The sequence below is a fragment of the Echinops telfairi genome, unplaced genomic scaffold (genome assembly GCF_000313985.2).
Source record: "Echinops telfairi isolate 266 unplaced genomic scaffold, ASM31398v2 ScPeMD7_9;HRSCAF=40, whole genome shotgun sequence".
Taxonomy (NCBI): domain Eukaryota; kingdom Metazoa; phylum Chordata; class Mammalia; order Afrosoricida; family Tenrecidae; genus Echinops; species Echinops telfairi.
In genome coordinates, this window is record NW_022103906.1 from 66,878,787 (window position 1) to 66,892,660 (window position 13,874).

The following is a 13,874-nucleotide window of genomic DNA, read 5'->3' on the forward strand; positions in this document are numbered from 1 at the left end:
GGGTGCGTGTGCGGGGCGGGGTTGTTGAACCACCATCCTTGAATCCTTTATTTCCCATTCTGGTATTTTAATATATCACTGTCTTATCTGTCTGTCTCATTCTTTTATTCCCCAACTGTCATAGAAGCAGGTTGTATTTGGTTGTTTCCCTTAGCAAGGCAAGACACTTTGTCCATTGTGAACACATGGAAATAAATAGATTGAATTTATGAATGATAGAAGGAACAGATTGCAATTGAAAGTCCAGTTTTACGATGCCAAATTTGAAGAGTCTGAGGGATTTTCTGGAGGATAAGCTGAACATATATTGCTAGAATTGTAGAGAGATGGGGCTTGGATTTAAATACAGATTTGGGAGTGAGCAACATAGTGAGAAAGGTTTTTGAAGTCCTGGTACAGTTGTTAATACTTAGAGAGTTTATATATCAGAAGAAAAAGCAATATGTAGGCATAGTGCAGCCTGTGATGGTCTTGGCCATTTCTGCCTTTGATTTTTTAATATAATACCTTCCCCTCACTGAAAGAACCTACTGGAAAATGTTTCATATATGAAAAGGGAGAATTCTAATTTATTTCCATTAACAAATGTATTTTGACCACTAATTATGTGGTGCTTCATATTCTATATTTTATAATGGTTATATAGGGACATATAGACCCTACCCTCATAATATAAGCTAATTATATATATTAATTCTATTTGATTTATGTAATGGCACAGACATATGCTTTATTAGGGGAAAGCAACATCATAACAGCAAAATATCTTAGCATGGCTTACTGCTCCCACCTGGATCTGACACCTAATAAGTATCCACCCTCCAATATCTAATCTTCTTCACAAGTACTATTTTCCGTCAGTCCAATGGTGGAATGGTGATTCCACCAAGCAATTAAAGTAATGTAAGTGTTATGAAGAAGAGGTGCAGAGATTGTTGTAAATGCTTATCAAGGTTTTAGAAAACTGAGGGAAAATAAAGCATGAAACTCCTGATGGTGGTGTCTACTCAAACATGCTGACATTTTTTTGGCTAAGAGTGCACTGTCTTTAAAAGCTTGGTCTACAGTAATACTTTTTTCCCTCTAACTTTATTCTATTGATTATGTAATTAATATATTATTAATGGGAGTGTAAGATGATTATTTTTAAATATAAAAGTAAGTGTCTTATCGCTAGTTTTCTGAAGACAAAAATAGTTTTGTTTTGTTACAGGAGTTCTTGTTATCAACTAAAAAGTCCCTGATAATAATTCTAAAAATTGCAAAGACTGTGGACCCTAGATCATGTTAAAGTCAAGTTTCCTCTACACACTTCATAAAAGTGTTTGTTTTGTTTTTTTAATGCAGCCCAACAAAATCTTAGTTATAAGAATATGTAAGGAAGCTAGTAGTTAAAAAGTGAAACCACGTGTACTGAGGGTTCCAAAGTCACCGAGTGGATGCCACTGCGTCAAGTTCTCCAACTAATAACCGCGTGGCTTTGCAAAGCTGAGTGTATTGAATGTCTTTTTGACCTGTCATGAACATGTACAGTAAGAAAATGTTTACGAAAAGTTGTGTAGTAAGAGATAATAGCCTAAACATAGAAAGTGAATTTTGCTGAAGATAAATTATTTTGCTAGTAAACTAAGATAGAAGTAGAGAAAAGTCTCCTGCTTTTGAATCTGCCTCGGCATGAAAACATTTGTATTTGTCTCTTTGGAAGTCCTGGGGTTAGGCCTCAAAAGATCAAGGATCTCTTTGCTATTATAATTAGGATCGAAATGTCCACCTCAGCTGAGGTTAGGTCTCCATTTAGTTGATTCCTATGCACATTAGCAATGTCATTTATTTCTAAATAAAAATAAATTTATTTTATTGTAAAAAATAATATAAGTATGTATATTTTGTCAAAATATTTCACATATTTTAGTAAAATAAATTTTCATATAAAAATTTGTTTACAGCAAGATGTGTTTAAACCTAAGTAAAATATGCAACTATTTATGAAAACTCTGGCATTATTTTGCATTGTAGCTCTTTCTTCTATTAACTAAACAGAAACTTATGACATATCAATTTATTACATTCATATGTATTCAGCAAAGGAAATGTGATATGTTTTTTGTCTTTAACAAATTAATATTTGGCAGAGACGGTTGTTAGAAATAAGAAAAATAACCCTATACCAATACCAGTTATCAGACATTACCTTAAAAATAGCATATTCATTATGAAAAAATTAATGCTTCTAAGAAAAGTACCACTGATGATATCCACAAATTTTACTCAATATTTCTAAAAAATTTTAATTGAGTTTTCAATATATATGTAAATGGAGCATTATGTGTATATTTTATGTAACAACAATCAGATTAAACTAATGCAGTTCTAGTCCTCTGGGGCATTCATAAAGAAAAGAACATCAACAAACCCACTGCCGTCAAGCCCGTTCCAACACAGCAACTCCATCCAGGGTTTCTGAGGCTGTAAATCTTTGTGGAGCAGCTGGTGGGTTTGAACTACCAACATTGATGTTAGCAGTCCAATGCTTACCCAACAGTACCATCGGTGCTCCACGGGCCAAATTTGGATTCCATTGACTCTCTTCGTAGGTGGTCATAGGTTGGAATACTGGATTAAAATGTTAACAGTGAATGCTATATTGTCACTATATCCTGATTTTAGTAATTGTTTCTTTAAATATTCTGTAGTTTTCTACCTGACTGATTTTATAATATTTAATTCTACTATTCCCACTGTACACTGTAAATTACATCTATACTTAATGGCTCAAAGGTAGAATTTGAAATTAAATATGCTAATGGTAGCATGATCTGAATCACAAGATTATCAGAAATAGAAATGGTTGCTTCGCAAGGGTTGCTAAGCAGATGCAAACAATCTATCATTTTAATAGGTGGCTTTATTTGAGAATAAACTGTTAAATATTCTTATTAAAGAAGACCAGTAGATAACAAATGAGAACATCTCAGTTGGCAATGATTGCCATTTTCTCTTTTTTCTTATTTGTTTTAATAGTTTTACTAGCATATAATTCACATATCATACAATTTAATAGTCTAGTAATTTTAATACGAGTTGTGCGATCATCATCACAATCAAATTCAGAACATTTTCTTCTTTCTTATACGTATTTTCATTAGGACCCCACTTCTCCCCAACCTCTCCTTCCATGTCCCCAATTATGAATCCAATTGATGTCTCTGTAGCTTTACTTAGCCTGGATTTCATATACATAAAATCATAGTAAACAAGAAACAAACAAACAAGTAAAACCCCAAAGCAATGACAAAACAAGAGAAGAGAAACCTCCATCAAGAAGAAAATAGAAAATATTAAAAACACAATTGATCTATGTATTGTGATGAATTGTATGAGCCCCAATAAATTGATTTAAAACAAAAACAAAAAACTAAAGCAACTTTAAAATGGGTCAAAAGGGAGAACAAATGATAAGGTGTTCAACTTTAATCTAACAACATCTTCCACACTCCACTTCACAGCGCTTTCTCTCTGATAGCGCGGCTATTCACGTCCCTGGACCATGGTCAGAAGGGACTGACTAGAAGCTTACTCCATGTGAGCACCCTGCAAATGGATTTTGGGCTTCCACTGTCATCCATAGTCTTCTGCAAACTGGGTGTTCAGAATTTAAACTCTAATAACCATTTCCTCTTCTGGATTTGAATTGTATTATTTATAATCCTTGGATCACACAGGTTGGTGGGCTTCTTCCATGTGAACTTACTTGATGCCTCATTTAGAGGGCTGCTTGTTTTAAAACAAGACTTTAAGCCCCAAATGCTATTCTTTCTGATAACCATGCCTCCTGATTTCTTCATCTTTTCATCTGTACAAGTCAATAATCCATGTATAATAGTATGAAAATCTGGTATATACATGTATACATTCCTTTTCTCAACAGTTTTAAATTTTATACTATTGACTAACTTGATACTGTCAATAGAATTGCCTTATGCCCCATAGGAATTATTTTAATGTTCTCTATCATAAAATGGTAATGATGTCTCTAAAATGATGTCTCTAAAGTTAAACAGAGACATATATGAACCATAGACAACTGATGGACTATACACTCACACTTAATCGTGGCCCTAATCTAAAAGCAATTACATTCTTAACATGGCCTTATTCAATAATGGCCCACCTGAAGCGACCACTAAAGAGATGGGTGCCATTTCCTCTCTTTTACTACAATTTTACAGCATAGATAATTAGATGTGTTGTTTTCCTGCCTTTTTTTTTTAATTCGAACCTAACTAAAACCACTGCGTTGTGTGAAATCCAATTCACAGCAACATTATAGAATAGAGTTAGTTCTAAGACTGTGGTTCCTTATGGAAGCAGACGGCCACAAAGTTGACCCTCAGTGCAGTTGATGGGTTCAAACCACCACCTTCATTTCACTTAGCAGTCTAGTCCTTCACCATTTCCCTCACCAATTCCAAACTTATTTACATGCTTATCTTTTTTCTGTAATCGTTTTATTGGGGGCTCATACAACTCTTATCACAACCCATACATACATCCATTGTGTCAAGCACATTTGTACATTTGTTGTCATCATCATCCTCAAAACATTTGCTTTCTACTTGAGCCTTTGGTTTCAGCTCCTCATTCCCCCTCCCCCCCCCGCCCATGAACCCTTGGTAATTTATAAATAATTATTATTTTGTCATGTCTTACACTGTCCGACGTCTCCCTCCACCCACTTTTCTGTTCTGTCTGCATATCTTAAGGCGTCCTTTTGGTCACACAGTAATTGCCTCTCTTTCACTAAGCACAGACTGATAGTATTGCTTCAGTCTCGATAACGGATCTTAGTGTTAGCATGATTTCATAGCTCTTAAGTTAGGTGCAGTAGTGGTGGTGCACTGGGTTATGTGTTAGACTGCTAACTGAAAGGCCAACCGTTTGAAACACACACGCGTATCCACTGCCCCAAACGCCAGAAGATAAAGTTGAGCCTTTCTGTTTCTATAAAGATTTAAAGTCTGGACATCCGTAGGAGCAGTTCTCTTCTGTTCTCTAGGTTACTATGAACCAGAATCTACTCAGTGACAATGAGTTGGGTTTTTTGGTTTTAACTTAGATAAAAATTCATATCATCTACTACTGTTCAAGAACAGTTCACTTTATGAAATAAGTATTTTAGGAAGAACAGCATGTTTTAAGATATCAAATTATAATTTATATATCAATTTCAATTATATTATAAATCATAATTGAAATGCAATGGGTATTTACTGATTAAACAATTAAGGGGGGCTCTTAATGCTGTCAGGTAAGTGTTGGACTGCTAGCCCAAGGTTTATAGTTCAAATCCAGAAATTTCTCCGTATAGGAAAGATGAGTCTGTCTGTTCTCAAAAATATTTAAAAGCCTTGAAAACCCTGCATAGTCACTTAAGTAAACATATGTAGCATTATTAGTCAGTGCTGGACATAATAGATAATGTGTGCATTCTAGGAATTCTGATCTAAACAAGAAAGTACTATGCAGCACAAAATTGTCCAGCATTATTCGTTCATTAGCACTAAGATTAATATAATACTAAAGTATAAATGGATATAATTAATGCTTCAAACACTGATATATCTGGATAAACTTTAACTCTTTTGAGAGAAAATTATAGATATGGTGATGGTTCACATTATTATAAAATGCCAAACAGATTTCTAGCAAGCTTAACTGAAAGATTTTGCAGATGAATACAGGTTATAGTAAATTATTTCTTTTTTAAAATTTCGATAGAATATGAACCATATTCTTCTCATCACTCTTATTGTTAGTTTTGTTAATTATGTGTTACGTTGGGGCAAGAGCCATTAGTTATGATTATTAACCTGAAATTCTAACAGAGTAAAATTAAGAGATCTTTTGAACTAAGATTTTGAAATGTTGGAATGCCCTTAACAAAGGTTCATCTCAATCTGAACTGATGTTAAGATGATTATAACAAAGGAGGAGAAGATAAAGATAATAATGATTTTCTGTTTATTATTATAACGCAGTTTTGAGAATTTCCTGTGGCTCATGGAATTAAATAATGCCATGAAATCATTATCATTATTGACTCTATTTTATAGATAATGAACCGAAGTTGAAAGTTGTTAAATACTTTTTTGCCACATGACAGAAATTGTAAATTGAATGATTACAGGCATGCATTCTTGGGCATCCATTCATGACTGTCTTAAGACTAAATTCTTGACCATTCTCATTTCTACTACAGAAGGAAAGTCGCCAGTTATTTGCTCTGCGTATGTATTTGTCAGTCCAGGGGTAGTTCAAGTAATTCACATGCTTGCTGCCCAGCAAGACAGTAGTTAGAGTTCAGCACTTGGCTCCTCAGCAGTAAGGCCTGGCACTGGGCTTCCCAAAAGGAGCCATTGAGTAGCCTTTGGAGGCGCGCACACACACACACACACACACACGCACACACACACAGACACACAGAGTCACCAGGACGGTTGGTTCTCGTTATCTCTATGTTGCCTGGAGATGTAGGGGGGAAAGTGAGTATCTAATGGTTTTTAAAATATTTTAGTTCCAAAAAATTCACATTTTCTAAACGTGTTCTATCTGACCAAGGGAAAAAAAGTCATGCACATGTTTCATAACATTAAGAATAGATGTAACTATAAAAAAGCCACACATTTAAAAAAAAGTCACACACAAAAAGCCATAACATTAAGAATAAATATAACTACCAAAAAACTGTAACTGAAAAAAAGTCACAAATTGTTCTATAACTAAGAAACCAGAATTCTCTGCGTGGAAAAATAAAGTGTAATAGTTAACCACGTTCAGTGGAAAAGTCAGTTAATAAAATTGGTGCAGAAACATTGGAAAAAAGAGAAGAGCCTTCATTGTGTGACAAAAGCTAACAGGCTCCACTATGACAATGTATATGACACAATCTCTGTAGATAATCCCTAATTTTTCTGAACATAAATATATTGGTGGAGATGTGTTTCAATAGAACTTACCTGAATTCAGCTTGATAATTGCCTTCTTAGACACAAACGAGAGAAGTGAAACATTATGTAATTAAGAATTTGTCTTTATTTAATTTGAAAAACCTCAGTAATATATCCTCAATCTCTACTGTAACTTTAATGTTTTTAATGTCATAGTGGAGCCTGTTAGCTTTTGTCACACAATGAAGGCTCTTCTCTTTTTTCCACGCTGAAAGTAAAGAACACAGAAGGTGCTGTCTTAATGTGCTTTTAACTGTTTGCCATTTCACTAGAACATTCTTCCAAGTCCCAGTTTCTGAACACGCTTAAGAGCAGATGCAGATTAGGGACATAGCCAAGGAATGTCAGATGTCTGTTCTGCTGATTGATGATTGTGCTTAATATAATCATTTTCCCCTTCAGAAAACAGGCCAGAATTGAGTTTGAAGTGTCAGGAATTATTGAGGGTAGCAATGATGCCACCAATAATTAAAGGAAGGAAAAATCATTCACTCTCTACAATAGACTTATCTTCAGGAGTGCCTGATCCTTCACTCTCAGGCTTTGTGCTCCCTTGGTCACTTGAGACATGCCAGTTCCTTCACTGATGACAACCACTCCGGAAGCACAAGCACAAATGATCCCCGTGGCCTGAGCCACCATCGCTCTTTCCTTCCAGTGTCATGTCCCTCCATTCCCACTTCTGCTCCTTTTGTAGAGCCCCTTTCTTACCCCAGGACTTAGTCAAGTCTGGTACCAGTCTTCTTTCAACCCTTATTGTATCTGATTTCCTTGAGACATTTGAACCTACAACCACACACAGCCTCCTCTCTCTCTTTGGCATCCCTTGCTATACAGTACTCCCTGTGGGTTTTCCACAGTCAGCTCAGATGTCTTCTCATACATATGAACTCGTTGATTTGCCACTTCTTATCCTCTGAAATGTCCCTGTGCTTTAAGTTTCTATTGTTAGTTATTTTCTCTCTTCCTGCAGCCTGCTTTCACTGAGCTATCAGTGTCGAGGACTCCAATTAAGTGTGGATGACTTTTAAGTGTCTCTTCTATAATCTAAATACACATATCTAACTACCAATTACCAGTTAAGTGGGAATTTCTGGGCTTTTGTGAACTGGCCTGTACTACATTACAGTATTACAGAATTTAAGCAATTTGTCAGTCACTTTCATTGAAAATTACTTTTAATTCTTCTGTAACACTTGTAGGGCCCCAAACTAATGTATTACCCATATAAGCAAAAGGAAATGGAGAAATTTTAATATGTGTAGACCCTGTAGAATCATATCTTTTAAAATAGATGTTCAAAGCCCAAATAATTTCTTCCCATTGTGTCATTTCTTGTACTAAAAGGTCACACCAAGTAAATATCTTTGTAGAGTAGTCTCTGATAAAATATCATAACACTGGCATATATTGATATGTGAACTTATTTATGTAAAAATGTTTTAGCCTGGAGAAGACATTATTTTGAGAATTTATATAGAGATAATATTAGTAATACAGCTATATAGCATGCAATTTTAATATCATATTTATATGCATTAGATTTTATAAGCTTTTCAACAACCCAGTGAAGTAACTGTCAAATATTATCCAGAGTAACTGAACGTTGACAAAAAAACACAGCTTGGAGAAGTTAAAAGTTGCTTTCAAAGTCATACAATTATAAAGAAACTAAGAAAAGTACCCTGGCTGAGTGTAATCTTGTAATCAAATCTTCTAATCAGGTTATTTTTATGCCAAGAGAGTAGCTAAATTTAAAATAAGTATGTGTTTCATACTAATAAAATGTGCACCTTTCAAAATGTAGATATGTCTGTATTTAATTATTCAAAATCAAATTTTAAAGTTGCCCTGTGCACAGGAAAAGCTATTGGGATGTTTGATAGTTTGAGTTGTTGAATACAAAATCAATTATCTAAAATGTAAACCTCCACTTATTTTAAGTAAAAGTTTCTGTCTTTGAATTGCTCTGTGGGTGTGCACACAATTGGCAAACTAATCTTATTCCCTACATATTTACAATGATCTTGAGTTGTTGGCTTGAAAGCCTAGGAGATCCTGGGTCACAAGGTTCTGGAGGACGCAGTATTTTTATAGCACTGCCCAGATTCCATAATGGTACCAAATACCAAATTCTGGGTACCAGATGTAAACCAGAGTGAAACTACAAAAATATAATCTTATAAGGCAGTTGAGGGCCATGATTCCATCTTCACTAGTGGTAAGTTAGATTTTAATAACTTCAGGAATTTAAATTCACTTAATTTTGCACAAACCCTCACTTATTTGTATATTCAATTTAAAACACTGCTGTTGGAAAAAGAAGATATAGAGTACTCCGTAAAGAAAGCATCCAAAATGAGACTTTTCTTATACTAAATTTTAAAACTATATCCAGAGTCATGTAAAATGGCCTAACATATTTTAAGTTCATTATTTTCATAATGCCTTTGTTAATATAGCAGAGACAAACTATTTAAAATAACAGTTGTGCTTATTTTTCTCTTTACCTTAATAAATTTGGGTGCTATCAATTCAAATTTGGGGGTGAAACTGAATTTGGACACTGTCTATGTGTTCATTTTATATAAAACAGGACTTACCCAAATATTGTTGGGTTGTCAGATAACTTTGCACTTAAGTAACAAAGATGTTTCTATATGTGCCACTGTGTTAAGTGTTGGCATGTTAGCTAATTGTAGTTCGAAGAATCTTAAATATTAACTATTTTTATCACATAACTACAGTCTTTTTTTTTCTTCGATACAAAAATCTGTCACATCTCTGCTTTGTTAGGTGGTTATCATAATTCAAATGCAGGTTATAACCATAAGCATAAGCATATGCAGTATTTATTATTCTGATAACAATTCTGATTAAAAACAAAATAACTTAAAAAGTGTAGTTATAAATACAGTAGTCTCCGTATATTTTACACAGCACTACCTAATCACCTATAATCGATCTCCTTTTATTTTTACTCCAACATTTAACATAAAGTTGCTATACAGGACCTATATAATTTTCTTCTTTTTTGTCTCTTCTTTGTAGTTATTTGAAATTACAGTGCCTCTCTCACAAGGCCCCAAACCAGTAACAATCAGTTTTGCCAATCACACTTCCTGCCGGTGCATGTCTAAACTGGATGTTTACAGACAAGTTCATTCAATTATTAGACGTTCTCTGCCAGCAACACTTGCACAGTGAGTATGAATTAAATCTATTTTTTTCTACAATTTATACTACTACAGAGAGCCCTTGTGGCACTTTGCTTCTAATCCTAAAGGTTGGAGGTTTGAACCTGCCGGCTGCTCTGAAAAGATGGCGTGACAGTCTGGTCCATAAAGATTCCCACCCTTGGACCATGCCAGGACTGCGCTGCTCTGCCATGCACGGATGCTGGAAACAACATGACAGCGACGGTTTGGGTTTGATACGCACATCAATAATTTCCCAACAGACACATGCTTATGTGAAATTTCCCATAAAAATATTTCCCAGTGTGTTAGATGTAATGAGGTCAAAATAACATAATGTACCATGAAAAAAAAATTCAACTGAAGCAAGGAATTACTTTTAAAAAAATACATTTTATTGGGGCTCATACAACTCTTATCACAATCCATACATCCATCCATGGTGTCAAGCACATTTGTACATTTGTTGCCATCATCATTCTCAAAACATTTGCTTTCTGTTTGAGCCCTTGGTATCACCTCCTCATTTTCCCCCTCCCTCCCTCAAGAACCCTTGATAATTTATAAAGTATTATTATTTTTTCATGTCTTACACTGATCAATGTCTCCCTTCACCCACTTTTCTGTGGTCTATCCCCCTGGGAGGGGATTATATGTAGATCATTGTGATTGGTTCCCCCTTTCTACCCAACCTTCCATCCACCCTCCCGGTATTGCCACTCTCACCACTGGTCCTGAAGGGATTGTCTGTCCTGGATTCCCTGTGTTTCCAGCTCTTATGTGTACCAGTGGACAACCTCTGGTCTAGTCAGATTTGTAAGGTAGAATTGGGATCATGATAGTGCTGGGGAGGAAGCATTGGAGAACTAGAGGAAAGTTGTATGTTTCATTGTTCTTACACTGCACCCTGAATGGCTGTCTCCTCCCTGTGACCCTTCTGTAAGGAGATATCCAGTTACTTACAGATGGGCTTTGGGTCCCCCCTCCACACTCCCTATGATTTTTTGTTCTGATGATGCCTGTTACCTGATCCTATCGATACCTCGTGATCACACAGGCTGGTGTGCTTCTTCCATGTGGGTTTTGTTGTTTTTGAGCTAGATGGCTGTTTGTTTATCTTCAAGCCTTTAAGACTTGAGATGCTATATCTTTTGATAGCCGGGCACCATCAGCTTTCTTCACCACATTTGCTGATGCACCCGCTTTGTCTTCAGTGATCATGGCGGCAAGGTGAGCATCATGGAATGCCAGTTTAATAGAACAAAATGTTCTTGCATTGAGGGAGTACTTGAGTAGAGGTCCAATGTCCATAGGAATTACATTTCATAGGCAAAGTTGTTCACAATCATAAGCAATTATTTCTATGGAATGACATCCTATCAGTGTTCATACTATCAATAATGTTGCCCATTTGGTATAATAACTCATAAAATAAAGTATGATAACTAATAAATCTACTAAAACTAATGACAAAAAAATTAAACCCTGACAAAAATTTAGTCCAAAATCCAAAGCCAATGAAAACAAATTGAATTACATTTCCCAGGGTTCATTTTGTTTTTCTTCAATCTCAATCACATTTGTATGTATGTATACATATATAATTATTTCTGATTTCAACAAGAGTTGTATATTCAAATAGTGACTAATCCCTTGAGAAACTTTTTAAAAAATAGTATTTCATTATAGCATTCAGAATAAGATTATTCAATTATCCTTCCCATCCTTTTCGTAAGTTTCAAAGTGGCAGCATCTTCCTGGTCGCGTTGAAGGAGTGGATAGTGTGGTACCTCCTGACCCTGAATAATGTATAATGTGTTATTCATTGTCATCTGAGCTCTAAGGGATTCATGCTTTCTGCCCCCAAATTAGGATGCAACTCTGTTCTTTAGTGTAGTGAGTATATTCTGTGTGTATATGAGTAAAATTTTTAAAATCTATCATTTGTAGTACATGCAAAAGTAAATGAATGCATCAAATATACCACTTACAAAAAGTTTAAGGAAGACTTTACTGTGGCAAATTGGAAGAGACCCTGTACACCCAGAGATACATCAGGGAAACTTGGAAATAGCCTACTTTGAGTGAAAAAGAAAAAAAGAACCTACACATATCTGTATATGAATTCATTCCAATAAGAGCAGAGACGTATACGGTCCCAAACTAAGCAAGCTACTTGCTGTGTGTGTGATTTTACTCACAAAATCTGTGAGATCTCTTATCTGTCACCACTGCCTCCTTTGGCAATCAACCTTTCTAAGAGTTTTTCACCAATTATCTTCAGGCAGCTGATTCCTTATAGTACCTTCCATTCCTAATGCCAACTTTTAAGACCAGACCAAATTCTTGACTTGTAAAATCTTATATTAAGCTAACTTATGATTTGATCATTTTAATAGACATAAAAGGTATAAAAACAAAGAATTCTGAATCCTTTTATCTGTATGCAATTCATGGAAAGATTCCCTTATATCTTAGAGGTCTTCAAATCACATATTGTCATTAGCTACTCCTCATTGTATTCCAACAAAGCACTATTGGTAATTTATACCCCCTATTGTGTTTTGGGGTGGATACAATGGGGAATAAACAGGCCAAACTATGCTTCATTGCTGCCATCTGCTGTGTTCTCTTCATTCTATATGCAGGTCTGGTTTAATGTAGTGATGTCAATACTAGTTCTGTAGTCTCTAGTCTCTCTCCCTCCTGTACGTTGTCACAAGTAAACTTTTAAAAAGTCACTATTTCATTCATCTGATCAGAAGCTCTCTGTCCTTTCAGCTGCTCAAAGCTTTGAGCACAAATTTCACATGCCCCTGATTCTGGCAGACAGCCCTACTTTCTCATCCTGTCTCCCAACATTCACCATGTCTGTGTTTCACAAAGTCTGATTCCCTAAACACCAAGCTCATTTCTGGCTTTGTATCTTGTTTCTATTCTGACCTGGCTTAAAATAAGTTCCCTTTCTGTCTGCCCTTCAGAAGCCCTCTCCATTTCTCAAGAGTTCAAGTAAAGGTCTTTCTCCTCCATGTGTCTGGCCCAAATACCAAACCACCTTTGCTTCCCCAAATATCCATAACAATTGCTGGATTTACTTCTTCCTTGCATGGTTTTATAGGGGTTTGTCAGTGTTGCTTGTGAAACTGACTTATGGAAGTAAATCAAGTAGCCTTATATTCTCCATAATATACAACTACTAACACACTAAAGGTATCCGACTTTTATTATGCTTTGAATCCTTTTTAGTGTTTTTTTTTTCAATACATAGTTAAAAATGACTAAAGGTATTAAGTTTAAAGTTAAATTTAGATGTGAGAAAACTATTATTAACATAGTAACTGAATTTTTGAGTAATCTTTAATGTAAATATATTTATTTTTGTAAATGGTAGCAGGTAAACTTCCATTTGTAAAGTGGCAACTGATATAAATATATGATCTTGCCACAATTATAATAAAATCTTATTTAAACCTATTATTCTTCCATCAAAAGTAAAACAACAAAATATTTTCTTTGCCATATCTCTAGAAAACTTAACTTGAAACATTTGCTCAGTCTGGGAAAACACCTTTTAATTTTCGATAGCTACTATATTCATTTAGGCAACCTTGTCTTTCAATATTGAAATAATTGAAGGTGTTTGGAAACTAAATGATAACATATAGAATTT

At 35.0% G+C, this 13,874-nt stretch overlaps 1 protein-coding gene across 1 annotated transcript in view; it reads left to right on the forward strand.

Annotated features, from left to right (window-relative positions):
- The window catches only part of VEGFC (vascular endothelial growth factor C), a gene marked incomplete at its 5' end in the record, with an annotated part of 108,763 nt that overhangs the window by 79,363 nt on the left and 15,526 nt on the right, over window positions 1-13,874 (forward strand). Inside the window, one exon of the mRNA XM_004696130.2 lies at window positions 10,059-10,210. Within this exon, the coding sequence (XP_004696187.1) occupies window positions 10,059-10,210 (152 nt within the window). The remainder of the gene's footprint in view (window positions 1-10,058; window positions 10,211-13,874) is intronic.